General features: G+C 47.7%; 11 protein-coding genes and 1 pseudogene across 11 annotated transcripts; 7 read left to right on the forward strand and 5 right to left on the reverse strand.

Moving 5' to 3' along the window:
* Nucleotides 1-42: 42 nt before the first annotated feature.
* On the forward strand, nucleotides 43-2,166 carry GL50803_00d111732 (pVSP; annotated as a pseudogene; the record flags this gene model as incomplete).
* Nucleotides 2,167-2,683: 517 nt separating this feature from the next.
* Nucleotides 2,684-2,923, forward strand: GL50803_005144 (Protein kinase; the record flags this gene model as incomplete). Its single annotated transcript, XM_001707569.1, has 1 exon — nucleotides 2,684-2,923. One exon carries the CDS (start codon nucleotides 2,684-2,686, stop codon nucleotides 2,921-2,923), a length of 240 nt encoding a protein of 79 aa, XP_001707621.1.
* A 296-nt stretch (nucleotides 2,924-3,219) lies between these two features.
* On the reverse strand, nucleotides 3,220-6,183 carry GL50803_005142 (Kinase, NEK; the record flags this gene model as incomplete). The annotated part of the gene is made up of 1 exon (XM_001707568.1): nucleotides 3,220-6,183. The coding sequence occupies one exon, from the start codon at nucleotides 6,181-6,183 to the stop codon at nucleotides 3,220-3,222; it is 2,964 nt and encodes a 987-aa protein (XP_001707620.1).
* Nucleotides 6,184-7,571: 1,388 nt separating this feature from the next.
* On the forward strand, nucleotides 7,572-7,880 carry GL50803_007760 (Sentrin; the record flags this gene model as incomplete). Its single annotated transcript, XM_001707567.1, has 1 exon — nucleotides 7,572-7,880. One exon carries the CDS (start codon nucleotides 7,572-7,574, stop codon nucleotides 7,878-7,880), a length of 309 nt encoding a protein of 102 aa, XP_001707619.1.
* Nucleotides 7,881-7,928: 48 nt separating this feature from the next.
* On the reverse strand, nucleotides 7,929-11,609 carry GL50803_0090665 (uncharacterized protein; the record flags this gene model as incomplete). Its single annotated transcript, XM_001707566.2, has 1 exon — nucleotides 7,929-11,609. One exon carries the CDS (start codon nucleotides 11,607-11,609, stop codon nucleotides 7,929-7,931), a length of 3,681 nt encoding a protein of 1,226 aa, XP_001707618.2.
* A 2-nt stretch (nucleotides 11,610-11,611) lies between these two features.
* Nucleotides 11,612-12,652, reverse strand: GL50803_0014534 (uncharacterized protein; the record flags this gene model as incomplete). Its single annotated transcript, XM_001707563.2, has 1 exon — nucleotides 11,612-12,652. The coding sequence occupies one exon, from the start codon at nucleotides 12,650-12,652 to the stop codon at nucleotides 11,612-11,614; it is 1,041 nt and encodes a 346-aa protein (XP_001707615.2).
* A 50-nt stretch (nucleotides 12,653-12,702) lies between these two features.
* On the forward strand, nucleotides 12,703-14,355 carry GL50803_0016713 (uncharacterized protein; the record flags this gene model as incomplete). Its single annotated transcript, XM_038045880.1, has 1 exon — nucleotides 12,703-14,355. One exon carries the CDS (start codon nucleotides 12,703-12,705, stop codon nucleotides 14,353-14,355), a length of 1,653 nt encoding a protein of 550 aa, XP_037902341.1.
* Nucleotides 14,356-14,494: 139 nt separating this feature from the next.
* Nucleotides 14,495-16,834, forward strand: GL50803_0090659 (uncharacterized protein; the record flags this gene model as incomplete). The annotated part of the gene is made up of 1 exon (XM_038046399.1): nucleotides 14,495-16,834. The coding sequence occupies one exon, from the start codon at nucleotides 14,495-14,497 to the stop codon at nucleotides 16,832-16,834; it is 2,340 nt and encodes a 779-aa protein (XP_037902342.1).
* A 17-nt stretch (nucleotides 16,835-16,851) lies between these two features.
* Nucleotides 16,852-17,868, reverse strand: GL50803_007765 (uncharacterized protein; the record flags this gene model as incomplete). Its single annotated transcript, XM_001707562.1, has 1 exon — nucleotides 16,852-17,868. The coding sequence occupies one exon, from the start codon at nucleotides 17,866-17,868 to the stop codon at nucleotides 16,852-16,854; it is 1,017 nt and encodes a 338-aa protein (XP_001707614.1).
* Nucleotides 17,869-18,196: 328 nt separating this feature from the next.
* GL50803_007766 (Ribosomal protein SA) lies at nucleotides 18,197-18,934 on the forward strand (the record flags this gene model as incomplete). Its single annotated transcript, XM_001707561.1, has 1 exon — nucleotides 18,197-18,934. One exon carries the CDS (start codon nucleotides 18,197-18,199, stop codon nucleotides 18,932-18,934), a length of 738 nt encoding a protein of 245 aa, XP_001707613.1.
* Nucleotides 18,935-19,004: 70 nt separating this feature from the next.
* GL50803_0016715 (uncharacterized protein) lies at nucleotides 19,005-22,277 on the reverse strand (the record flags this gene model as incomplete). Its single annotated transcript, XM_038045881.1, has 1 exon — nucleotides 19,005-22,277. One exon carries the CDS (start codon nucleotides 22,275-22,277, stop codon nucleotides 19,005-19,007), a length of 3,273 nt encoding a protein of 1,090 aa, XP_037902343.1.
* Nucleotides 22,278-22,666: 389 nt separating this feature from the next.
* On the forward strand, nucleotides 22,667-26,296 carry GL50803_0014539 (Ankyrin repeat protein 1; the record flags this gene model as incomplete). Its single annotated transcript, XM_001707560.1, has 1 exon — nucleotides 22,667-26,296. The coding sequence occupies one exon, from the start codon at nucleotides 22,667-22,669 to the stop codon at nucleotides 26,294-26,296; it is 3,630 nt and encodes a 1,209-aa protein (XP_001707612.1).
* Nucleotides 26,297-26,326: the final 30 nt, after the last annotated feature.

A 26,326-nucleotide genomic window follows, 5' to 3' on the forward strand; every position in this document is an offset into this window, starting at 1 on the left:
ACACAGCGGGTGGCGGAGGCGGACCCTCTGAGGCGGCACCCACTGCTGTGTGTAGGAACCACGCTTGCAGTCACACTCGTAGCGCCTTGCCAGCCAGACGGAGACCACGCCGCGAGCTGCCAGACCGACAAGTGCGAGACGGTCGGGTACTCCGAGATCTGCACCGAGTGCAGGGCCGGGGGCGTCCCGGTCGGCGGCTTCTGCTGGCCCCCCGGCACCCCCCAGGCCGCGGCGGCCGGGTGCACCAGGGCAGACGGGACCGCGTTGGCGGGGTCGGATACTATCTGCGGGAAGTGCGGGGACGGGTACTTCCTCTTCATGGGCGGGTGCTACAAGACGAGCCAGTGGTCTGAGATCTGCACGGCGGCCGACAAGGGGGTGTGCACCACCTGCAAGGCAGGCGCCGCGTATCTATTCCAGAACCCGGCCAGCCCAGTAGCCCCTGGCAACGAGTGCGTGCTTTGCTCGGACGTCGCTCCGCGAGACGGAGTCACGGGGGTGGCGGGCTGCTACACATGCACGGCGCCAGGTGGCGGTACAGGGGCTGCCACGTGCACTGCATGCCAAGGAGGGTACGCCAAGAAGGGCGATGCATGTGTGCAATGCGGACCCGGCTGTTTGACGTGTGAGTCTGCTACTCCGACTCAGTGCACCGCCTGCCCCAAGGGGAAGTTCCTGAAGGGGACTGAGTGTGTAGAGGCTAGTGGATGTGGTAGTGATAGCTATGCAGATCCAAAAGTAGACAAGTGCAAGGCCTGCGCTACTGACATAGCTGACTGTGCCACCTGTGAGTACAATGCAACTATTAGTCAACCACAATGTAAGACCTGCAGCAGTAGCAAGATAGTGAAGACAGCGGCAGACGGGACGACGACATGCGTTGCGGAGGGAGAGTGCACTAGCACTCATTTTATTGATCAAACACCTCCAAAGGCTTGTGTCCTATGTGGCGATGATGCGCGAGGCGGCGTTGCCGGGTGTAGCAGCTGTCCAGGCAAGGATCAATGCTCTGCCTGTTTAGCTGGGTATATAAAAAAGGGAAGCGGGAACTCAGTTACCTGCGACCCTTGTGGCGAGAATTGCGCCACCTGCACTCAAGCTGGAAATGATAAGTGTGATACATGCAAGCCAGGGTACTTCCTGAAACAACCCGGCTCTGCTGGTAAGTGCTTCGCCTGCGACAGTAAAGCCGACAATGGCATAGAGGGGTGCTCCCAATGTAACAGCGGCCTAACCCCTACATGCACCGATTGCAAGTCCAACTATCGCAAGGAGGGAACCAATCCGGTGAAGTGCACAAAGGTCTGCGAGGACCCCACGGCCTGCGGGGGGACGTCTGGGGCCTGCGGGGCGGTCGTCGTTGACAGCGCCGGGGCGTTCTCCCAGTACTGCTCGCTGTGCGGAGACCCCGCCACGTTCCCCATCGATGGGGTCTGCACAGGAACTAAGGGTGACAACACCTGCGAGAACGGCGTCTGCACCCGGTGTGCTGCCGGGTTCTTCCTGTACATGGGCGGCTGCTATGATGTGTCGAAGGCTCCTGGCAGCCACATGTGCAAGACCGCCGAGGGAGGGAGGTGCACCGCCCCCAGCGAGAACGGCCGGTACTTCCTGGTCCCGGGGGCATCCAATACTGATCAGTCTGTCCTGGCCTGCGAGAACCCCCTTGGCACAGTGATAGGGGCTGGCAGCACCGCTAAGGCATATGTGGGAGTATATGGCTGCACAGCATGCACGGCCCCAGCAGCGCTAGAGGCTCCTGGCATGACCCCTGCCACATGCACAGCGTGTAGCGGCAACAACAAGCCCAACCTGGCTGGGAGCGGGTGCTTCACCTGTACCGTTGACGGATGCTCGCACTGTGGAGCAGGCGGCAAGTGCGAGGCCTGTACCAGTAAAGACCAGAGGCCGAACACAGACGGCTCCCAGTGCATCGCCTGCAGTATCGACGGGTGCGTCAGGTGCAGCGAGGAGAACAAGTGCGGCCGGTGCGGGGACGACTACAGGCTGGAGGGTGAGGCGTGCGTGTCCACTAAGCCCAGCGGGGGCAACAGGAGCGGCCTCAGCACAGGCGCCATAGCAGGTATCTCCGTCGCTGTGGTGGTTGTCGTGGCTGGCCTTGTGGGCTTCCTCTGCTGGTGGTTCATATGCAGAGGGAAGGCATGACTTAGGTAGTAAACGCGCCGATGAATCCTGCTCGTGACCTTCTGGGCACTGGTTGCGAGGGAGCCCCCTGGTGCGTGATGGGTTCTAAAAATGCAGTGAGCACGGGTGATCCTGTAGGGCATGCAGCTTCAGAAGAGAGCACCGACGGGTCAGCGCTGGAAGGCCACTAGACCCTGCATAGCCCACGCGGATGAGTGGCGGAGGAGGAGCAGAGGACGCGGGCGAGTGCTGCTAGATGGCCTGTGCACACGTGGAATGGCCATGACTGCACAGTTGGGGGAGCTGGTGCAGAGTACTAGTAATGCGTGATAGTCGCGAACGGGCCAGGACAGACAGGGACGCCATGCCAGCGCATGCAAGGGCGCTCCACAGTGTATGGGACGACGTGTCTGCTGTCGTGAACACAGATTCGAGAAGTGAGGCTGGCAGAGCCTGTGCTCTCTTGTAGCCTCTGAGGGTGCGGCCCAATCACTCGTTCAATCCAATCGCTTGGTCTTATTTTTGAAAATAAACTGTCATGGCCGACAATGGCAATAACGCATTCAGTCTTTCTGCAGTGACTCCCACCATCCCACCGTTCACCTTTAAGGAGCTCCACGAGCGGCTGAATGGCGTGCTAGGAAGAGATGCCACAGGTGTAGTCTACTCCCTCGAAGGTTATCCGAGTCTCGCCGTGAAGGAGATCTTGCTTGAAGGCTTGGATAGGAGCAGTGTGGATGCTCTTAGACACACTATGCTCCAGATAAGCTACCCTTAGGCTGTGAATGCCATCGTGACAGATAGCTGTGTCCCAGTCTACCCAGGCGACACAGTGCAATATACGGGTAAACAAGTCACTCACTGGTGACCTATAGGCTTTATGAGCTCAGTATCATGTACTAGATAGATCTTCAAAAGCGCAAGACTAACGCCCTAGACAATATAGAGTAATGTGCGGCACACGCTACGAATAAAGGAAGGATACAACCAGCGACTAATCAACGCTGAGAAACTCCCTAGTTCAAATGATAAGTTCGTCTTTAGACAATTTACACAAAAGAGATTGTTCTGAAATTATTCGCAATGTTCTTCAGAATATTCAGAGAGTATAGTCGTAATACGCGTATATTGATAATACTTAGCTATTGAAAGGGCAGTCCTGTCATTACATACAGAATGGTGGTATCGATATGATGAATAGTGGTGGTATTGATGTGGAGCCTTCATTCCCTTTTCGTACTTTACAAGCTCTTGTACAACACTTTGTTGTTTAAATAGAGTAGCAAACATAAGTGCTGTAAAACCTTTGGGAAAAGGATAGTCGTTTTTTCCACTTTTGTAACATCCATTAGACGTAGTTTGCATTCTTTGCTGAAGAGGAATAAGAGCTAATACTGTAGAAACATCCCCTCCGGCAGCAGCTCGCATGAGTGCGGTGACACCATCTTCATCTGTTGGATTTATAAGTTCCACCATATCCCTATGACCTGCCTTAGCAGCGAAAATAAGGGCAGTATTTCCTTCTTTATCTACCGCATCTTTTTCATGAAGATACTTCTTAACTGTTAGCAGATCTCCTTCAATAACTGCACACATAAGTGACGTCCACGAAGAATCTTTTTCGTATTTCAATAACATAGTGATAATATCCTTATGCTTATTATTAAAAGCGTGCATAAGAGCGGTCTGTCCACTGTTATCTTTTAGACCTTTTTGGATTGGTATAAGTAGCTTCACCATCTCTGCATCTCCTCTGGCAGCAGCTCGCATGAGTGCGGTGACACCATTCCCGTCTGTCGGATCTTCACTCTTTATAAAGGCCTCGATATCTTTTGTATGCTCACTCTTGAAAGCGTAGTATAGAACATTACGATTCTGCTTATCTTTGAGTCCCCGCTCATGGCTGAGGAGGATTTCCATGATTTCATTGTGACCTTTCTGCATGGCCCACATGAGAGCAGATATTCCAGCATCGTCTTGTCGTCCCTTTTCGTGAAGGTTTTCTTTGACTGCACAAACATCGCCGAGATATGCAAAATAGATGAGATTTGTCCATCCTGAGGCGCCACCCTCATGTTTCATCAGAAGCTTCACGACCTCGTCCCTTCCGTTCTGAGCAGCAATGATGAGGGCTGTCTGGCCCTGTTTGTCCTTATGGCCCTTCTCGTCGAGGTGCTGGGACGCCATGTCTATATCTCCAAGAGCTGCGGCGCACATGAGCATTGTCCACCCTACAACGTCCTTCTCATAGTCCATGAGGAATTTCGTTATTTTCCTGTGACCAGTCTGGGCAGCATAGATAAGAGCTATACATTTGTTTTCATCTCTTATTCCCTTCTCATGCTCAGCAAGGATATTGACTATCTTGAACCGTTTATCTTTCACTGCCATCATAAGAGCGGTGCAACCATGCAAATCTTTAAAGCCATACTCATATTGGGCAATTACTTTGATAGTTTCTATATGCGAATTAATTGTAGCAATCATCAAGGCCGTGTTGCCTTTGCTATCAGTCAGACCCTTTTCATATGGAACTAGAATAGAAGCCATCTCCGTGCATCCTTTCTCTGCAGCAATCATCAAGGCGGTACGGTTGTTAGCTCTTTGTCCACATTCATAACGGACAAGAACTTTGACCACTTCAGGATGGTTATTATGCATAGCATGCATGAGCGCGGTCCAGCCATTATTGTCCTGGAGGCCCTTCTCCTTCTCGGCAAGCAGCTCAACGGGGCCCACGTGCCCCTGCTGGGCTGCGTGCATGAGGGCCGTCATTCCCTGCTCGTCACGTCTGCTGATGCCAATCCTCTCATTGACCAGCATTCGAACAGTCTCCGTGCTATTCGTGTGTGCGGCACGCATCAGCCTGGTGAGGATAATAAGCTCATTAGACGCTTTCAAGGCAGATATCACTTTTTCCAGGCCTACGATTTTCTTCTCGAGCATACCTATCTTAGAATATTGCTGATTGCAATGTTTTTTAAACTTGGCTATTCCAGCTACTTTTACGTCGAGATCTTTTTGGAGAGATGCTATTTGAATACGTTGATTTGTATTTGTCTGTGCAGACTCGTTCAGGGCTGCTTCTAAGCACTTACATTTATCAGCCAGCATGTCACATTGTTTAATCACCATGTTAATTTGAGAATGTAGTTGTTCCGTGCGCTGGTATATCAGTATTGTGGCATCGGCATTGTTCCGTAGCTCTAGCATATGTACAAGCTCGTCTGCTGTAATACGGTCTTCTGGCGTCAGAACAAAAATCCTTTTTAGGAGCTCTCTTACAAATATGCTTGACACAGAGCTAAGGTCAGGTGCCCAGTTGTCAGTAAACATAGCTCCGCTGGGATCGCTACGCGAAAATGCAGGCCTAGTTCCAGTTACAAGCTCATATAAAATGACGCCGAGACTCCAAATGTCAGAAGAGGGGCTATACTTTCTTTCTAAAACAGTCTCTGGTGCAGCGTAGAGTAAGGCATCAACAGGAGTGCTGTTAAACGCTGTCTCATCCTTACAAAGACCAAAATCTGTAATGACAACAGCTGTGATATCTTCGTCAGTCAAGATATTAGTTGGCCTTAGATTCTTGTAGAGCATAAGGGGTAAGGAGCCATCTTTCGGACTTGTCTTGTCTGGGCTGTGAAGATATGCCAGGGCAGAAGCAAGTTGACAGGTGATATCGAGTGACTTTTCAAGAGATATGTTAAGATTTTTTCTCTTATATATTTTAATGACTGAATCCAAGGACTGGCTGTATCGTTTCATAAATATGTACAAAAGACCTTCACGCCATACTACTCGCTGATATTTAATAACTCTAGGATGATCCAAGTGTAAGAAGTGGTTAACGTCTTCTCTCAAGGACTCCAGCCTAGTGGGAGGAACTCCGTCCAGTTGAATTTCTTTAACCACGTCAGTTGGCGAACTCTTGAGGGAATAAACAGCTCCACAAGAACCTTTCCCAAGAAGGATGTCCATATCATCTACAAGCGTATCCAAAAGGTGTGCTTCCCCGACGCCCTTGATGTCTTCAGTCATAGGATTTTTATTCTTCAAATTTGCAATTATTTAGGAGCTTAAACGACGCTACACGATCTAGACAAGTAAATTCGGAAGTAGAGCATACAAAGAGCTAACTAGGATAAATGTTCTTTGCCGTTTTTCTATTAAAAAAGTAGAGTAATAAAAGCTGCTCTGAAGAGAGTTGAGACTGAAGTTTTGGGTTGATTGATAAACTTGTAGTAACTTATATGATCGCATGAACCTTTTATTCTTCAATACTACAGTCAATCCATATTGTCCAAGTGATTGGCTTTTCCATCGAAGTCAATCGATTGAGGTATATCGTATAGTGACCGAAAGCATGACAGGACAGTGGTGCAAGGTTCCAGTATGCTCGGAAGCCCTTCTATTCGTTCGAATTGCTGCTGAACAGCCAAGAACCAATTGAGTTCTACTGATGGTAATCGTAACATCCAGGATCATCGAACTCCAGTGCTCCTGAGAACTATAGAATAAGAAGAGATAGATGTGCTAACAAACTTAGTGGGCAGAGGATTGCCTATGCCATGTGCCAATTGTGGTTCTAAAATGCTGAATATAGAGTTACTGTAGAACAGTTGAGTTGCTTGTGAAGGGGTGCTTTAAAGCCGTAGGGTAACAGCACCTCGGTAAGAGAAGATAAAGAGGATGTTAGGATCAAGCAGTAAGAGTATTCAATACTAATTGTTGGGTGTAACGTACAGCTCTATGATCTGGTAAACGCACGTCTACACTCTACCTCCCTGGTCTGCAACCACAAGCGATTAGCAATAAGCATAATAATAAGCCCTAAGCCATCTGGTTGTAGTATTAACGCAATAAGGTACTTTTGGTCTTTAGTCTAAGTAATTGATTGCTTGTTCAAACATAAAACGAATGTGCCCCTAGGGATGTTTAGGTTGCAAAAGATGGAGTCCCCTCTTTAGCTATCATTGAAAAGTGCATTCTTGTGTGGTTAAAGGGTAGAAGGTGCCAGAAGAGAGGCAATCTCACGGAATATCGACACTTTCCTAAGCTGAGAGAGGTTGCTCTTAGATAGTACGACATATCACACGTTATAATGGTTAAAAGGCAAGGGGTAGAGAGTTACCATTGTATTTCACGTCTCGTGTCCTACGTCATGGTAACCTAACTGTTTCGTTCTGACAGCCATCACGTTCATTAAGAATACATCCTTCGTATACAACTAACCCTCTACGCCTGTAAATAGCGCCTCCAGTCCTTACCGCTCAGCTAAGGATAGCAGATAAAACGGGGCAACCTACCTTCGCCGAGAAAGCAATTGTAGCTGGTAGGCCCATACCACTCACTTCATCTCCACAGAAACAAGATCAGACGGTTCTCGTCATTTTTACAAACATTCGTTGTAGGAATTTGTAAATAAAATGGATGACGAAGGAGACGTCCCCCCAATTGAAAGGAAGCCAGAAGCAGAAGTCAAGCCCGAGCAGGCGCAGAAGATAATGATAAAGGTCTCAGATGAGCACGAAAACGCCATTTGCTTCAAGGTTAAGATGACAACCGCCCTCTCCAAAGTGTTCGACGCTTACTGCTCAAAAAATTCACTTCAGCGAGGGGACGTCCGATTTTACTTCAACGGTGCTAGGGTATCTGATACGGCAACCCCCAAGAGCCTTGATATGGCTGAAAATGACATCATTGAAGTGATGCGAAATCAGATTGGCGGCCACTAGGTCTGTAAACCTATTAACCTAATTGTAGAGGAAAAATAATATACCGTCTCAGTGAGTGGCTAGGTCGACAGATGGGGCAATGCTTTCAGGAAGAGACGTTGCAGGTAAGTCTACGGGGTCTTTGGGTTCTGGAGTAGCCGGTTCCTTGGCATCTGAACAGCTGTCTCTAACATTTGCTGCTGACGATAGCTTTATCTTGCCCAGTCGCCGACTAGCACGCGTTGACGTAGCTCCTGATGGTACTTCACTGTGGATCTCGCTTGTTGTGCGGCTGATTGCTCGGCTTCCTGTCCTGCTAGTCAGTCGGCTTCCGCTTTTGCTAACTGATCGGCTCCCACACATGCCGCGTTTGACTTTTTCCTGCCTTGTCTGCGACTTGGTAATCGGAGTCCCATTAAGGAGTATCTCTTCAGCCGAATCCTCATGAGACTGATGAGTATTCACCTCGCCCTCTTCCTTCTGTAGCTCTAGGGCAAGGATAGCACCAACTTCCTCTGGATTAACACCTTGGGAGGGAAGCGTGGTATCCTGCATGGCTTCATGAACCTCATTAAGCGGTTGCATCCGGTCAGCCTCCAACTGTGATGGAGACATGACAGTGTCATGGAGCTGGGGAGACGGCTGCTCCTTAGATTCAGGCTCTGGTTCGGCCTCGATGACTTGATCGTAAATACTGCTCATTCCATTGACTTCATCTATGGAAACTTCAATATTCATTATACTGGCCTGGGCAGTAGCTCTTGGAATCAACGCTTCAGTTGCGTCGAGCATGTCAACAAGGATGGGGATCGCCTGGACAAGTTGCATTCCTGATGATCGTGCACCGTGGTTCGGCGATGTGGCCCGAGATGCGCCTCTACTGTTTATTGAATTGCCAATCTCTCGCAAAACATCTTGTAGGTCCTGTATTTCTGGGCTATTAATGTTCTTTATACTGTGTGCCGATGGACCAGCATCCATAGCATCTTCATCGGTTGTCACCTTATGAATCTCTTCTGGTATGCTTACATTGGTACATCCCACAGCTGGTTGCTGCTGGTGGAGAGAGGCTGTGGCTATCTCAGAGGAATCAGGTGTTGGCTCTCTTGTAAGGCTTTCTTCCTCTTTTGCAAAACCGGTAGAGTCCTCGGGTTTAGGCTCTTGAGCATGAGAAATAGGGGGGCAAGAGTCATTTGGGTCATCAGGTCGTGGGGGTATGTAGATCTGGCTGTTTCTTGGTAGTGGGCTCTCTGAAATAGAACTTGTTGCTGCGGGGTTCTCTTGATCAATTGGGACTTCTTTGGTTGCTGTCTCCAGGATTACTTGAGGCGCAGATGGAAGGGGAGATATAGGTAATGTTGGGGACGCATAATTGGAAGGATGAGCGCTAATCGTAACCAGGGGAGACTCTGACCTGTCCTCTGGTTGCCGCCTAACACTTCCAGTAAGTTCCTGGAAGGTGTCTGATCCATCCAGCTGCTCGCCTTGAAGCACTGCCCGAACAGAGATCGCAGCAACGGCAGCAGCTACTGGAGGTCGGGGAACAATAGGCAGTGACGATGATAGACTGTCCCGCACCGAAGTTGCGGTGCATTGGGCATTGGCAGACTCGCTTAGAGAGGTGTTGTTCAGCACGCTCTCTTCTACAGTGCCAGTAACAACAGACTCGATCTTATTCTCCTTGACCGAACAGTCGATCTTTATTGAATCCACTTTTAGAACAGCTGTCATGGGGTTGAGCTTTATAGCATCGTGAATGGCTGACGATACAGTATAAGCGATTGAACCCCGCTCCAACTCATGTACGTGCTCTAAATTCGCACCGGTCACGGAAGCTTCTACCTCGACAGGAAAGCCAGAAGCAGGGTCGGACTCCGAAGTAAGTCCACTGTTCTTGACGGGTTGAACCCGGTGGATCCTAGTAACAGTATACGTCTGCTCTGGCGGGGGGACTTGTGGAGAATTTGAACTGTGTATTTGTTTTTTGGACAAAGACGGGCTTTTTCTTTTAGTAATTCGCACGGCAATTGCTCTTGGTGAGAATAGTTGCTGCTGTGAACTCGCCTTTTTAAGCATGGAATCCTGTAGGTCTGGTTGCGCGCTTGCAATGGAAATATTGCAACAATCAGTGCTTGCGTCTATGCCTGATGTGCTATCTCTGACTTTGATTGCCGTTACAGGCTGCGGACTTGTAATGGGGGCATCCGAAGGTGAAGGCGAAGATAGAGGCAAACCTGCTCTTTCTTCTAGATATGTTCTATCCTGTTTGTCCTGATTCTGTATATTATTTGCAGATATATTAGAAATAGATTTGGTTTTGGGCACTCGTTCCAGAATGCAAGACAGAGAAGACACCATTACCTCCTCTTCCATGGTAGTGTGACTATGAGGCTCTGACTCAATAGGACATGTTTTATCTTGCCGTTCTTTCATAACTACAGTATTAATATGTGTATTTTTTTGAGCAAGCGATAGCTCCTTTGTTGCACGAGCTGTACCCACTGAGAAGGGTAATTCCTCTGTATTTTCATTATCTACGTCTACCTCATAAAAGTCTGTTACAGCAGATATTGGAACAGGCTCAACGGCCTGGTGAAAGCAATGTATTGGCGATGGTGATCTATTAGATATTGCCATATGATCAAGCTTCAGTGTGTTTTGATCTACATGCCTTCCTATTCCTGGCGTCACAGTTGGGGTTATCCCGCACGCAATGGGTAATTCAGAAAGATATGACAGATCGGTCCGCTGCTTTGCAGATATTGGGATAGTTGTAGGGAAGGTGTCCAGTAAGCTCGCTGCATTACCGCCGCTACAATTAACAAGCTCATCGCCCACCCCACTAGTAGCAGTCATTCTGCTCAGTTCCACTATTGGGCGAGAGTCTATGACAGTGACAGGCTCGCTAACCGCTGTAAGTGACGCTCTCTCGTCAATGACAATGCTATCTTGCAGATATATATCCAGGACCCTAGATGTCTGTACAGAGCACTGAGAGAGCTCCGCACCATTTGACTGATATAAGTGATGCATAGCTGACGCAGGAAAGTTAATTCCAGTGGGGCTTATAGTATAGCCTAAGAACTGGGACGCGTGCTTGTTTTCGAAATCGGTTGAAAACTTTCTTATGTCGTCTATGAAATCTTGGCGCTGCGGTAACAACTGATCAAATTGTGAAAGACTTGAGGCGTTTGCGCTCATCGGCGTGCAGAATGGGCATGCTGTTTCTGCTGACGAGAATATAGAGCCGGAAATAAGCAGAATAAGATATTTGCGATCATCAGTAGAGAGAAGCGATATCTTTCCAGTGTCTGCGAACAGAAACTTAAGGAGATCAGATCCTTCTATCCCTGTGGCTAAACACCGATTCAAACAGGTCCTACAACAGGTCCTCAATAGATGGTTATATAGATTTGCCGAACCAGGGCCGAGGTCGACAACAGTGGTCGGCAAGTGCATCTCAGTACAATCTGGAAAAACCGAAAGGATAAACCCCTGAGTAGACCCCAATGAGCCCAGATCGATTAAGAGCTGTTTAAAGAGCTGCGTACTGCATACACATTCCGGCAGTAAATCCTGCAATACAGCCTCGTCGCCCACACCAGCACAATCCTCAAATTTCTCAAGAGATAGCTCCATGCTGAGCGCTTTAAAGAGATCAACAAGATCTGCCATGCACTGGGACATTGGGCTTCCTATTATATGTTGCAAAAGCCGCAATTTGATGTCTAAAAGCCTTGTTGGGTGCATTTTCAATTTTTTGGTCTTGGTGCTTCCACCGCTGAGGTCGAATGTGGAGCAGATTTCGAACGAGGATGTAGAGGTGATTCGCTCTGCAATCGCTGTGTAAATCTTTGCTTAGCATCAGTCTTGTTGGCTCGCTGGATTGCTATTAGGTCTGAAATGGCTTTCTCTCTGTCCTGCAAAGCCACCAGCTCTTTGAGTGAGACCCTAATTCTCTTCTGTTCTGCATCGAGAAGGGCTTTTCTTGCTTCTTGCTTGCTGACTGTCTGGGCCACAACGCGGGCCTTGAACCTAGCTTCGGAGTCCAGCATCTGTATTCGCGCTTGGACTATCCTTTGGTGCTTCTCCTCTAATTCTTTATCGTACTCTTCTGAAAGAGTAGCGTATGCTGCTGCCAGCTCCTGACGTAGTACGGCCACCGATGCTCGTTTGGACTGTTCAAGTTCAGTCTTACGTGTTCTTATGTTTTCTTTGATGCTTAGGGCCATTTCCATGTTTTGCTTGTGTTGCTTGACAACACTCTTCTCACGCTGCTCTCGTTGCAATCTTTGGTTTTCTTGGCTCCTGACTCGCAAGTTGTGAGTTCTTTGGGCTTCTTCCAATCTAGTTACCATATTCTTAGCAGATCGCTCCTCTAGCTCCTGCTTGAGTTTCAATCGGTTTATTCTCCTTTTCAATAGTTCTACGTCTTGCTCGAGTTTGTTTGCTTCATCTTTTCTTTCGTCAATCATTCGTTGGGTAATCGCATTTGCCGGTAGTTGAAAAAGCTTAGCAAGACGTGCACTTGCTGGTCGTACAGGCTTCGGATCTCTATGAAGTAAATACTCAGTAGCCAAGGCATGATTCTCTAGTTGTAGAGCATCCTTTAACGAAATGACACGGGGAGAACCAATCCGACCTGATACAGTTACATTACCAGGAACTCGAGAGGCCGTCTCTAGACCGGTCCGAGCTCGCCACAGGGACTGCCCTGCCTTTTCAAAGACAATATCCTCTAGTTCTACTTCACTTAGGTCGCGAAGCGTAAGAAGATGACCCGAAGCCCTCATTTTACAACACTTCTTTGAATTCATACCATTCATTAGCTGAACCCTGTAGAATGCCCAGTCCACCACAGTCTTTGTGCAACCTTCACCCGTGCAAAGGTCACTCTGGGCCTCAGAATCTCAACGATTACCTCGATTCTTGTTCTAAAGGGGATCCTGCGCTCGTCCCTGGCACTGATGATATAGCTATCAACGAAGACACTCCCACTGGAACCCTATCGATATGTAAGGCCTTGGACGCCTCTACAATAGCTGGGAATGAGCCCTGTCAGCTAGCAACCGAGAGCTTCTTGGCGGCACAGACACCTAAAGGGAAAGACCCTTGTGATAGTATAGAGCAAGCCCCAAAGGCCATCTGTCATGGTGATATCCTAGAGTGGCGGCAGATAGAGTTAGAAGAATGGCCAGGCAATATCTCTAATGACAATAAGAGTGGGGGCTGGAGCACATTCACAGGTGCAATAAGATGCATGAATACGCCTGTTACTCAGCACGTAAAGCGAAACCTTAATGAATGCTTTGATATAAAGCCTTTCTCGCAATCCTTCTTTGAATCTGTCAACCAACACGATAGCCTTTCCACTACCTGCCAAGCACATATAGTCAAACCCCTGGGTGACCGAGAAGGGCTCTACCCTATTGCTGAGATACGTGATTCTGATCCTATTGCATACAGCCCTTTTATCCAACCCTCTTCTCCATCGTCACAAGCATCACCGCGCTCTCTTCTCACAAACACTGCCGTCAAGGCCACTCATAAGCCCTCAGCACCATATTCACTTAATCCCCTGGTTATTAGGCAAGCTAGGCCACATAACTTTGATGGGTCCCCGTCCAGTTTTTCTTCTGGACCTCGGACTAATGAAGAGGCACAATCTGTAGAGGTTAAGTTGGATGGACTTGGAGGAGCTGTTATCACATTCACTCCACTGACACCGTCATCTCCGTCGCGAACTGCTCAGGGGCTCTGTCACACAGTTGATTGTTCACCGCATCGGCATTTCCCGAAAACAGCTCTTTCATTCAACAAGCGGGCAACGCTGCACACCCGCATTAAGGATATAGCTTCGGACCAGCAACGCTATACCTTTTGTGATAGCAGTGAAGCTACTATCTCAAATGAAACACCAGACTCTCCACCTCATGCAGTAGTACACACAGCTCAAATGCACGGTAACTCTCTTCCACATGCAAGAGTACGATCGGCATATCGGACAGTTAATCCTGTACCTACTAAGAGCCCACCAAACTTGCACCTGACTGGGTTGTTTTCTCCACCTTCAGCTTCACAGAAAAGCAAACACTTTACTGCTTCTGAAGGAGTCTTATTAGTAGAGAACAAAGGGTCTTCTTCCTCATCCATTCTATTAAAGCAATCCATGATTAAACCTAGCCCAATCAATTCATTGAAGGAGATCGCTAAGTCAGAAACTGGATCCCACTTGGACAATGCTCGGCTTTCTATTCACACTGGAATCATTAACAATGCTAGAGATGTGCCTGTAAGCTATGACGCCTTCACAGAATCTCCCTTACAAACTCGTGACCGGGAGATCATGCACGACCTCAGCCTTTCTCCTATAGAGCTATGCTCCCTTGGACTTCACAATGGCCGAACGATGACTCCTCGAGCGAGGGCAATATCGGCGTTGCAAAAGCTTAGACATCATCCATCTCGAAAGATAGATACTTCTATTCACTGTTAGGCAAAAATCTTTTTATCCCATACCCGCGGCGCATTCCATGATTGTCCTTTGAAAACACTAAATACTAATAAATTAACTTTCAGCTCTCTCATCATTAGTGTGCCTTTGCGATCAAAATCATTCATAGGTCCTTTAGCACATGCAGCTGCGACTTACTCGCGGACCATCACATTCATATACAAAGTGTACTGCGAATTTGTTGCTAGACCCCGTCCAAAACACAGATGATCTTTTACTTTTTTATCGCTCTGCCCCCTCCCATGCCGTAATATTTTTCGCTCCTAGATACCACGAGCTCATTCGTAGAAGCCATCTTAGCCTTCAGCGCATCATACATGACGATAACTCTAGCGTCGCGCTTTGCACCTTTGTGAGCCAGCTGTCTACTGCGCTCTCAGCAGCACACCTACAGTGTATGTTTACATATATCATGACTAGTCTTCTAAGACGTATGTATTCTAATGTTCTTTCTGCACTAGCATTTAGAGACGATACGTATGTTTTCTATCATAAATCACATCCAAAATCTATCAATTTCACTGCACCTTCGTCATCGCGGGGTGATTCGTTACCTTTGAAGAAGAGAACCGGGGATAACCGTCTTCTACACACAGAGCCCTGGCCTCTCACCCCCATGCTTCGAAGACCTAGCAGCTATGCCCTTTTTAGATCCTTTGATGATTCGTGCATACACATGTGTCTAACTCTTCAGCCACGATACGCTATTACAGATTTACAATCATTCATACAGTATGGCTCAAAGGTTCTTCCCAGGCGCACTCAATCTTGGGACCAGATTGTCAATGTTCCTCCCACAACTGATGGAACCGAACGGGTTCCGGCTATTGCATCTGCCATAAAGTGGAGGACTCGCAATCTGCTTAGACAAAAAACTCCTAGTGTGAAAGGGCACAACCCATTCTCAAGGCTAGGAGCTACCCTCAATTCGCCATATTTGCTCACTAAGTGTTCAAGAGATGTGATTCAGAGAAGTGAGTCTATACTAAAGACATCTCCTCCCAAGACATCAAGAGCTACCTCCAGAATGGATGACCCCGTTTTAAACAAACATTCAAAGAATGAGCCTCTCCATTCAGAACTGGCGCTGCTCAAAGAGCTAGACCCGCCACTCACCAACAGCTCTCCAGTGCTTATGCAGACCACAGAGAAGTTTGTGTCAACACTAAGTAGCACCAGCCTTTTCGATGATCAGTCCCTGGTTAGTGGTGGTTGCGAGTGTGGACAGAATGAGCTATTCTCTAAACTTGTCTGCCAAAACTATGAAAGCCTTCCACCTTCTCAAGCTATTGGGCAACAAGATATCAACGAATTCCAATTGTCAGCTCATCGAAGCAATGACATGAGCAACCTTTCAAATGGAAATAGTGGATTGATTCTGAGCCCGACAGTTTCTAGTGATGCATGCTTAGAGGAACAGCTCGTGCTACAAGGTTCTACTACTACCATGACCTCGGACCACTCATGTCAACTGGATCATAGCTTATCATCTGCCCATCAAGAATCCTATACTGCACCATTGGTGACTCCCTATGAACAACATCAGTTCCCAAACGACATGGACATTTACGACCTAGATGTAGTTTCGTGCTCAACAGAGATGGCACCGGTAGCATTTGCTACTCCATTGAAAGGAGCTAACAACGAGAGCACAGAGACTAGGCCGGCCACTCAATGCTTACGTACTTTTCAGGTTCAATTAGAAGCAGATCCAATGAAGGTACAACAAAAACAGCCTGCGATTAAATTCAGCATGAGAACGTCGCAAGTTGTTGATCAGTCTAACGTTGACCACTGTCCAAAGGTAACTACATCACCAGTACACATAGAGGCTCCTCTCAGCGGTACCTCAATGATAAGGAAAAAAGCATATGCAATTGTAGGAGACAGAATCGCACATTCCCTTAATCAAGGAGCAATCCCCGCTATGTCACGTGATAGTCTTGCTTCTTTATATGCACTAACAAATAGCTCTTCCAGCGACAAAGCCAGCGCCGGTATCTTTGATAGAATAAGATTGAAACTAAACGCCAGGCGCACCGGGATAACTAAGAACCTCGTCTCGCCTGGTCCCACATCCTTCAGCTCCTCCTACGTAAATTCTGAGAGTCTAACATGTGTGTCACTAGGGGGCAGTGGGCACACATATCTAATGAGCATGCTGCTTCTTCAGCAATCACGGAGATCTGCAAATAAGAAACGTGCATCTTACGGTAGTAGCACTTTACTCGCGCCTTCGTCATCTAGAGCTGAGATGGGCTGGAGGCCTACAACAGCCATAGCTAATGAAGGCAAGATTGATGACCATAACAATAATCCTAAGAATAGAGTTACCTCCCAGACAGTGCCAAAGAAAAGAATGCGGTGTCGGCATCTCGATGATCCTATAACTTCAAGAGACAAGGGCTCCGCAAGATGTAAGACCATTTTAAATTTAGAGATACCTCTGTCACAGAAGTAACAGTTATAGCTCTACTTTTAAACTTCTTCACGAGCCTGTATATCAGCGTACACAACCCCGGTAATTATATATGCTGCCTTGGCCGACACCTTTGGTATTGTAAGATGCACCAAAGAGTCAGACTGAGTGATGGGTTTGTGTGTTCGTAGATCGCCAAAGTCAGCGGCATTGTTGAAGCTATGGTTCTTTTCCACTGGTACCGCTGGACCGACGGGCTGTGAGACAAAGTGCTGCTGATAGATGCTGCCATACTGGCTATTGTCGACATAAAAGCTGTAAGGAAGTTGATTTTTTGGTTGCGGTAGGAGACCCATGTCCATTTCTGTTCCTGTCTCTGTCACAGATACAGGCAGTGTAGTGGTCGACACGCTTACAGACTTTGCTTTTCCTTTAGATGATGTGCGCTCGTTAGTAGAAGGCCGGGATGCTGCTTCTGCTGGTGCTGGGGGCATTGACGTGCTTACCGAAACGCTGTCAACGGACGACGTGTTCACCCCAACGGAGCTCACGGCCTTGTCTTGCTCAACTGTAAATAGAGAGCGGCAGTCCTGTGGAATGTCTATTAGCTCTTTGCCCGTTAAATGCGAGGCCTTATAGTACCGTGCTAACTCTATCCAGCTCTGGTTGGGACCCGACCAAGTGGAAAACGTATCTTTTAGATTGAGGACAATAGAGACGATATTCTCAGAAGAGCCATCTGCTTTCTGTGCAAGCAAAGGAGGACTTCTTTTCATGGGAGACGAGGACGGGCCGTGGAGAAAATAGGAGACAATTACATTAGAGTTGCTGCAAGTATCTAGGAATTCCTGTTCAGGGACATGTATGGAGCGATATTTTCCTCCTTGCTTGCGATACCAAATCTTCATCTGGTCCACAGTTGACACAAAAGACTGTAGTTTCTGCTCGACAGCCTCAATAAACTGCATAAGGCTGTTGAACCATATGCGCCCACTGAATACGGGCGCCTCGCGCCGTTGCCGGGGGTTGCACACCCTGATGTTGCAGTCTAGGTAGTAGAGCTTGGTCCCCAGCATTATAATTATTACCGGTGCGAAAGGTAGTGTAGACCAAGCATGACTATATTGACAGCCAGTAAGCGGTGTGTTCTAAAGCACTACCAATGGAGTTACTCCTAGGCAGCTCCTCGAGATGAGTTGCTTACGTTGTCAGCTACTTCAGAACTTTTCCTTTCAGGATTTGTCGTCCCTATTGGCACGACCTTTCTTGTCTTACCATATGTTCACGGCACCTCTTTTCAGCACCTTTTTCCACGCCTTAGATACTGACGCCTAACTCCTTAATCTATTAGGAAGTAATTTAAATTCAAATCCACAGGCATTAAAGAAGTGGCCCTCGAGCCCTATGTCGACAGAGAAAACGTCCCAGGCGTCCAAGGAGTACCAGCTCAAGGAGGCTGATGTGAAGAAGATGCTCGTTGCAACGACTCACCTTGGCGTCCGCAACATCGATAGGAGGATGCAGTTCTACATCTTCGACAGGCAGAAGGATGGGACCTTTGTCTTCAACCTGCAGAAAGTCTGGGCCAAGATCGTCTTCGCAGCACGCATCCTCGTCACCATCGATGACCCCGCCGAGATCGCCGTGGTCGCTAACAGACCCGATGCTCAGCGTGCTATCCTCAAGTTCTGCAAGTACACGCACGCGACTGCCTTCCCCGGCCGCTTTATCCCTGGCAACTTCACCAATCGTATGAACCCGAACTATTGTGAGCCTCGCCTCCTCCTCGTCAACGACCCGGTTGTCGACCGTCAGGCTATTCTCGAGGCGTCCTACGTGAATATTCCGACTATATCGCTTTGCAACTCGGACGCTAACCTGAAGTTCATTGACGTGGCAATCCCCTGCAACAACAAGACTCCCATGAGCATCGGGCTTATTTACTGGCTCCTTGCTCGTGAAGTTCTCAGGCTCAAGGGGAGCATCTCAAGGACTGAGGAGTGGGATGTGAAGCCCGATCTGTTTGTTGCTCTTCCCGAGGAAATCCCAGACGAGGAGGAGAGTGAGGACTTCTATGATGACGATGAGGAGGAGGATGAGGAATTTTCCGCCGGCAATGGCAACCTCTTCGACGAGTACTAAGGCGGCTCTTGTTAAGCTGAAAGTGTAAACGCTTTGCTCGGTATGCATCCCTCGTTTCACCAGAGAGGTTTCACAACTCCAGGACGGTTCCTTCTGCGATTCCGAGGATTTCGTAAAGTCTGGCTATCATGGCACTACAAGTGTCGTATCGTGCTTTGATTCTGGCCAAGCTCTTCGTTGCCGTGGCCCGATCTGTGTCTGTGGCCGTTGCACGTATAGAACATGAATCTAGCTGTGCTAGCTTTTCCTCTGAAATAGGTGACAGCTGAATTCCCTCGGTGGTTCTTAACTGAGAGTGCTCTAGACACGATGGGGTCTGCAAGCGGTCCACTCTCTTCTGTGCATCATGAAGGTGGAAGGATAAGGTGGTCTGGTCTGCAGCCAGGTGCTCTAGCAAAATAGGGCGATAATTGCTAAGAATAGTAATGGTGGACTTCGGGGGATCGGGTGCGTTTTTACCAAAGAGGCCAACAGCAAGAGAAATGACAAGCTTGCGCAGATGCCTTTTGGCTTCTTTCTGATACTGCTGCAACTGAGGAATTATATTGGACAGATAGACAGCAAGATTGAATATCAACTCTAGTACATTCGGATTGAAATTTTTTAAATACTCTCCACTAAAAATAGACTCCAAGAGTGTAATCAGCTGGATCACAATCCCCCCGTTGGCCGGGGTTATCCGCTTGGAGAAACTCTGGGATGCTAACTGGGTGATGGTGCGGGACACCATATCGTCTCTTTGAGATATCGTCTCAGAAGAGGCGTCGCTGAAGTCAAGCTCTCCGAGGCGGGTAAATAAGGCATTGAGGCTTGAGATGCTATTGAAGCAAATGCGATCTCGTCCTGTTAAACCGTCTAAAATGCAATACAGTGTTGTATTTAGCGGCAAACCCAATATAGAATTTGTTTGAATGGCCTCAAGATTTATACGCATGAAGAGGAATCGGATAACACGTATCATGTATCCCTGGAGCCTGTTTTGGTTTTGGCAGAACTTGAGGGATAAAAGAAGCAGGTCACCCCCCTGCAAAACTCTCTGTGCATCAGTTGGCGTCTCGTGACGCCGTAGAAGAGCCATGATTCCGATAACCACCTTGCAGTGCACCTTTGTCGGATAGTTGCTGTGGGATAAAAGGGTGGAAATCAACATAGTAGCTTCTCTATCTATTGCAAGCTCTTCCTCGTCGCGAGACAGCTCCTTGCTAATAACATCTGACTCTAGCAGATGACAATAGCTACTGACGGCATGAGCAAAGAGATCAATAAGCTTCATGGAAAATGCTTTTTCGTCTCCTTGGGCTAAGGTAGCTATGGTTGACTGAAAAGATGGCCACGCCTTGATGCAGATATTGACAGCCCGGAGTGACAACTGAAAAATGTTAAGCATATCAGCCACAGGAAGCTCTTCTAAGTAATAAAGGGGAAACTTAGAAAGAAGACAGAGTAGTTCCATTCCTCTAAGGAGTGTATCTATATCAGCTGCATTATTGAGGAGAAATATGCTGCACGTGAGAAGCTGGTCCATTATGAGGGTCCCCAGAACCTCATCGAGGGCCGAGTTGAGGAATGAGAATGGCATCTCCTTTGTAATACTCACAGCCCCTGCCTGCGTTGCTGCTGCCAGCTCATTACGTATAAGGGCATGCACAAAGAGGTATGGTTGAGAGGCGCTAAAGATGTTGTCTTGGGACGGTGCTGTTGGCACTATTGCAACTGCCTGGTGCTGCTTTTTTCTGTGTCCGCGGCAACCCATAAAAGTATCCGTAATATCTCTCTCGGCGGTGTACTCTTGCTGGGAGACAGGCTCTCCGCTCGCTGTGAAGCTGGTGATGTTTAAAATGTGGAGAAGATCAACCGTTACTGCAGAGCTGAAGTAGGAGCACAATTGACAGTCTAACCATGAAGTCGTGCTGAGCCTCGTACCATGCTCATGTGGATCATGAAGGGTTAGACGCTGGAGAACAGAGAGAGGGATATTGGTTCCATCTTCAGTAAAACATATCTTCAGCGAAGGAATGAACGGAAAGAGCTCGGCAAAATGACCGATAACAGGGAATATGCCAAAGAAAGTGGCTAGATATTCGACAGACGTAAACAGCTCTTTCTCGTGCTCAACAGTTGTATCACTTCCGATACCTTCGAGCAAGGTAAGAACCCTCCTAGACACAGTAATAAACAAGGGTATCTGCGATTGCACCAGTGGAATCAGCACATCGCTATCCTTTGAGGGGACATAGTTTCGACGTAGAATCTCCCTCTTCATACCACTAAGTACAGATCCAGCCATCGAGAGAATAGATGTCCATCTGAATCCTGCAGGAGGGTTTTCAGTGTGTGCTAAGATAAAGCTAATATCTAAATTAAGCTTAGATGGAGACACAGTGGTCCAAAACAGGCGAAACATGGACAAGTACGCAGCGACAAACTCAGATGATTGATTAGACGACTTCATGATCTCGTGGAAGCATGACTCCAGGAGTCCATAGAAGTTAACCAATGACGACCCTAGTAATTGGGAGTATGGGGTGTAATTTAAACGATCAGCTCTAGAACACTCTGCCGCCGCCATGCACTGCTCTGCACCACGAAAATACGAGCTCAGAGCCTTAAGTGCCAGTATCGCAGCTGTATCCCCTGGATGGTCAGAATATGGTGTACTAGCTATGACATGCTGATCCGCTTGCAGAGTCTGCCGTTGATGTGGTCTGCTTCGGTGTTCATCATATGCAGATGAGAGCAATGTAATAGTAAGCACACGACAAGGAAGACTGTCCAGAGAGATATAGCTAGTCCAAAGAAGGGGGCAAATGCTTTGCAGGCGCGTCGGCAGAGTCATATAAAATGAGAACACAGTTTTAATCAGAGAGTGATTACTTGTAACGCTGCCATTCTCCATGAAACAGATAGTGGCGAGAGTCTTGAAAAGACAAGCGATCTCATCTAATGGGTTGGGAAAGCTGAGGATAGCAGCAGACCGATGGTGCAAGATGTTAGTCAATAAATATACAAGACGAGCGGCGATCTTAAAGTGACGAGTAAGAGAATTAGAGCACTCCTTGAACAGCATTCTATAACTCTGGACACTGACAAAATTAGGGGTCTTATAGCTTCGTGCAATATAATTAAAGAATGATGTTATGGTATCTCCACGAATGGTTTGCTGAGGCAGAATTTGGGAAACAAAAAGATTGATCAGACAGTCTCCCTCACCAGATCCAAAGGTACAGCCATTCTGCAGCACAAGAGCCTCCGCTTCTAGCACTAGCTTATCATATCTTATCGGCGGCCGCTGGGCCTTAATCCGGCCATCTAAAAATTGATTGAGTGTCACGACCGGCTTCATTTCAATTTTTATAAGCACCTTTATATAGCACTAATGCTGCGTTGGGCTTAAGCCACTCATGGTTCGGGGCAGTGGAAACTACTTACCTGTAAGTCTTAGTGGAATGCCCCGAACAGAATCCTCTGAACCTTCTTATGGTCACACCTGTGTCTCTTAAGTAGCATGTGTACTCTGGCTCCTTATTTGTAGGTCAACGTAAACAATGCACCTAGGGTATTGATCTTTTGCAAAGTGAATAGCAGCATTCTGCCCTTATGTCTTTAAATGAGTCAAGTCATTTAGTACTGCCTCAACAGTGATCCCTCTTGTTTACCTAGCCTGCTGGCATAGTTGCAGCTCTCCTTTTGATCTATACGATTCGGCAACTTAAAAGTAATACCGAAATAGCTATGTCCATTACCAGCGACACAGAGTGGTTCCACGCAGTTGCCTCTGGCAACGTGCACCTTGTGGGCGCATACGTTTCAAAATATGCCCATACGCGAGATGCAAACAACGAGACTGGGCTGATGGTTGCGACTCGCGCGTCTGCGCTCCCCGTCATCAGGATCTTAGCCGAATATGAGGCGTGTTTGATTAACAACGATGGCTGTACAGCTTTGATGCTTGCAGCTATGTCAGATAACGGGAAGCTCTGCAGAATTTTGGCAGAGTATGAAGCAGATGCTGTATTGCCGGACGGGAGAGACGCATTGATTCTGGCTGCACAGATTGGAAATTTAGAAGCTATGCATGAATTGGTAAAGGTTTGCAACCTTATACAAGACTGCAACCAACTAACTGCCCTAGATCATAGTACAAACGAAGGACACTTGGATTGTGTCCGTGTCTTGATCAGATCTTATGAGATAACTTTGGAGGAGATCAACTACTGCATTGTTATAGCAGAGGAGCGGCATTATACAGCCATTTATAACTATCTTCAGAAGGTTCGGGACGGTGACATGTCCGACGATCCTTCATTCTTTGACGCCACCTTCACACATGAGACCATCACAGGTGATACAACCATGGAGGAGCCCAGCCCGGGAGATCACGCTGGCAGCTATTACAGCAACACAATGAATGCATCCAATTTAACTGGAGGGATCAATGGAGTAAGCAAGGCCCGTCTAATGAAACTAATAGAATCTTTACAGTGTGAAATAGCAGATCTCCGGCAGCAAAATACAGACCAGCGGGACCAGTTGATGAGATACATCGAGAAGATCCCCACCACACCTCTTGCGCGGGAAACAAGTACCAGAAACAGTAGCATTTGCTATCCACACCGTGTTCTAGATGAAGTAAAGTTCAACGTTGCCGCAGACGAGGATCTGACGTCACCTTCTATAGATCTCTCCTACCACGTCGGTGAAAACCCGTTTATGATTAGCAGGGTTGTTTCCCAGGCCCCAGTAGAAGATATACTAGCTGAGAAAGATGAAGAAATCCGTAGGCTGCGGGCCATTAATGACGATCTTCGTCTAACTATCCAGAATGCCAACTTTACAAATTATCAGAATAACCATCATTCTATTAGTCCCACAGATAATACTGGGCTTGATTTATCTGGGCGCCCAATCGACTCCCCAGTGTTGCAGGATCATCACCCCCAGCCCTTGGCTAGAGACAACATAGACTCTCCTGTCAATCTCCACCAGCCTGCAGAATTGTCCAAAGAGCTTGTAAGGAAGATTTCTTTTTCTGCGTTCCAGCCAATCTATGGAGCACAAGCTAATTCCTCAACGAGCTTTACCATATCTCCTTCTATTATAACTTCTAAGCGCGACGATAGGTCTTACCATCTTAATTCTAACCAAAGTAATAGTGGAACTATCGGTCTAGATGGCACTGGGACATTTTTGCATCAACAACGCAAGAGCAAGCCTCGGCCATATAGCGGACACTCTAGCAACACAGTCTTCAATACAGAGCTCTCTCTGAAGCTGACACAGGTGCCTCCTCTCTTGAGTAATACATTTGGTGAACAACGCAATGACCCTCTTTCAACAAGTACCGAACTATGCCCGTCAAATAATTCTTCATTTATCAGCACACCCAATCAAATCAATCACAGCTTTCTTCGTAGAAAGAAAGCCCTTCCCCAACGAACTCCCAGAAAATCTAGCGAAACCAATTACAAAGAAACTCGCTCTGTCAACTTCGATTCTAACCGTACCTCAGAAGCCATGGATGCACCAGACATAGATATGCCTGATTTCCCCATAGAAGCTGCATCAAGCACATTAGGGACTCGCAAAGGTGCACTGCGCAGGAATATTCGGCGCTCCGAAAGCTTTAGAGTTGAGTCACGCGACTCCTATGAAGTAAGGAACGATGCACTTGCGGAAAGGCCGAGAATATTTAGCGCTAACCCCAAGTTCAAAGCCCGTTCACGAACTCCTCGAAATACAATGTGCCTACGACCCAAGACAGAGGCGTCAGAGATTTGTGTCTACGAAGACCTCGATGATAGTTTTGTTGAGTATATCCTGCCGTCATATGACAGATTGCTTCGTGAAAAGAGCGAGGAGATTGAGCGTCTTCGGGCTATGGCTGAAGAGCTTGCAACCAATCTGTCTTCTGCATACCACCTACTCAGACTTAGTCAGGAAGCAACAACGTCATTTATTCACAACACTGCTAACAACTCCCAGCATGGAAACGTGTATAGCTTTCTACGGATATCACAGACGTCTCAGCCTACGGCATCTGTTCAGCACCTCAAGCCTGCTGCTCCACGCGAGTCAGAAGCAGATGGATTCATTATTGGCGATTATTCTGTCTCCATAAAGAGCGGTTTTAGTCCCTATACGAGGCCTTTTTCAGATTGTCAAGACAGGAAGTTGACCCAAAGTGCTGACGAAGGCAAATCTTTGACAACCAACATTTCAGCACAGGACCTGAACGATTATCTCATAGCAAATGGCCTGCGAGCATACCTGACAGACCTTTCTAATGACTTCATAGAAAACGGCCAGTTTAATCTGGCTACTGCTCTCCGAGAGCTTACCAAGCTTAAATATGCAAAGGCAGAAAGTCCAGCAAAGCGATTTAGTGTATATAAATCCCCTTCACAGTACGCTGCAGAAGGAGCCACCAAGCCATCCTACGGGTCTCTGCCCTATCCACCTCTACTAACAGCGGAATTACCTGCGTCACCCCTCCCAAGTGGCCCCAAAGATATCACAACACCGTTGTCCACAGGACAGATCAACCATCTTAAGGAAGTGCGGCAAGATCACGTGGCAAGTCGCTACACAACTCCCCTGATGGTTGCGGTTAGTGAAAAGGACCTGGATTGCGTTCTAGCTAATATGCAGTACGCAGGAATAGTTAACGATTTCGGAGAGACCGCCCTTATGATAGCAGTCGACCTTTCTTTCATGGATGCCGTCAGAGTGTTAGTGGACAAGGAGGCTGGAATTGTTTCCGGAGCAGGTCTAACGGCTCTCCAGCTGGCACTCCAGACAAATAACTTGAAAATAGCAGATCTTTTAAGAGAGAAGGAGGGCGTTTCCTCAGATAACTTGATCATGGCACCTGGAAGGCAAACCGACCTGATGTACGCCGCAGAAGACAATAACTTGGTCAACGTGTACTGCTTCTCCCCTGTTCAGGCTAGGCTGCAAGACATGAATGGGAGGACTGCACTAATGTACGCTGCAGCTGCGTCACGGTTTGAGGCAGCCAGGCTTTTATACAAGTTGGAGTTCGGCATGCGAGGAAATAGAGGAGAAACTGCCCTTATGGCCGCTGCTTATGCAGGTAGCGGATCAATAGCACGTCTATTAGTCTCAAAGGAGGCCAAATGTATGGGTTTCTACGAACCAGAGATACCCGAGGAGCACAGTGCACTGATGATTGCCGCATATAATGGCCATGTTGCATGTGTACGCATACTAGCTCAGTTGGAGTATAGCCTCGTGACACCCAGTGGGAACAGTGTCTTGACGTTTGCTGAGAGGCCAAAGCACACAGTACCGGATGCGACGAAGCATGAGGTAATTTCCATATTGCAGGGGTACATTAAGTAAATACAGACAAGCATAATATCCGAAATCCCA

This window comes from Giardia intestinalis, chromosome 5 (assembly GCF_000002435.2).
Source record: "Giardia intestinalis strain WB C6 chromosome 5, whole genome shotgun sequence".
NCBI lineage: Eukaryota > Fornicata > Diplomonadida > Hexamitidae > Giardia > Giardia duodenalis.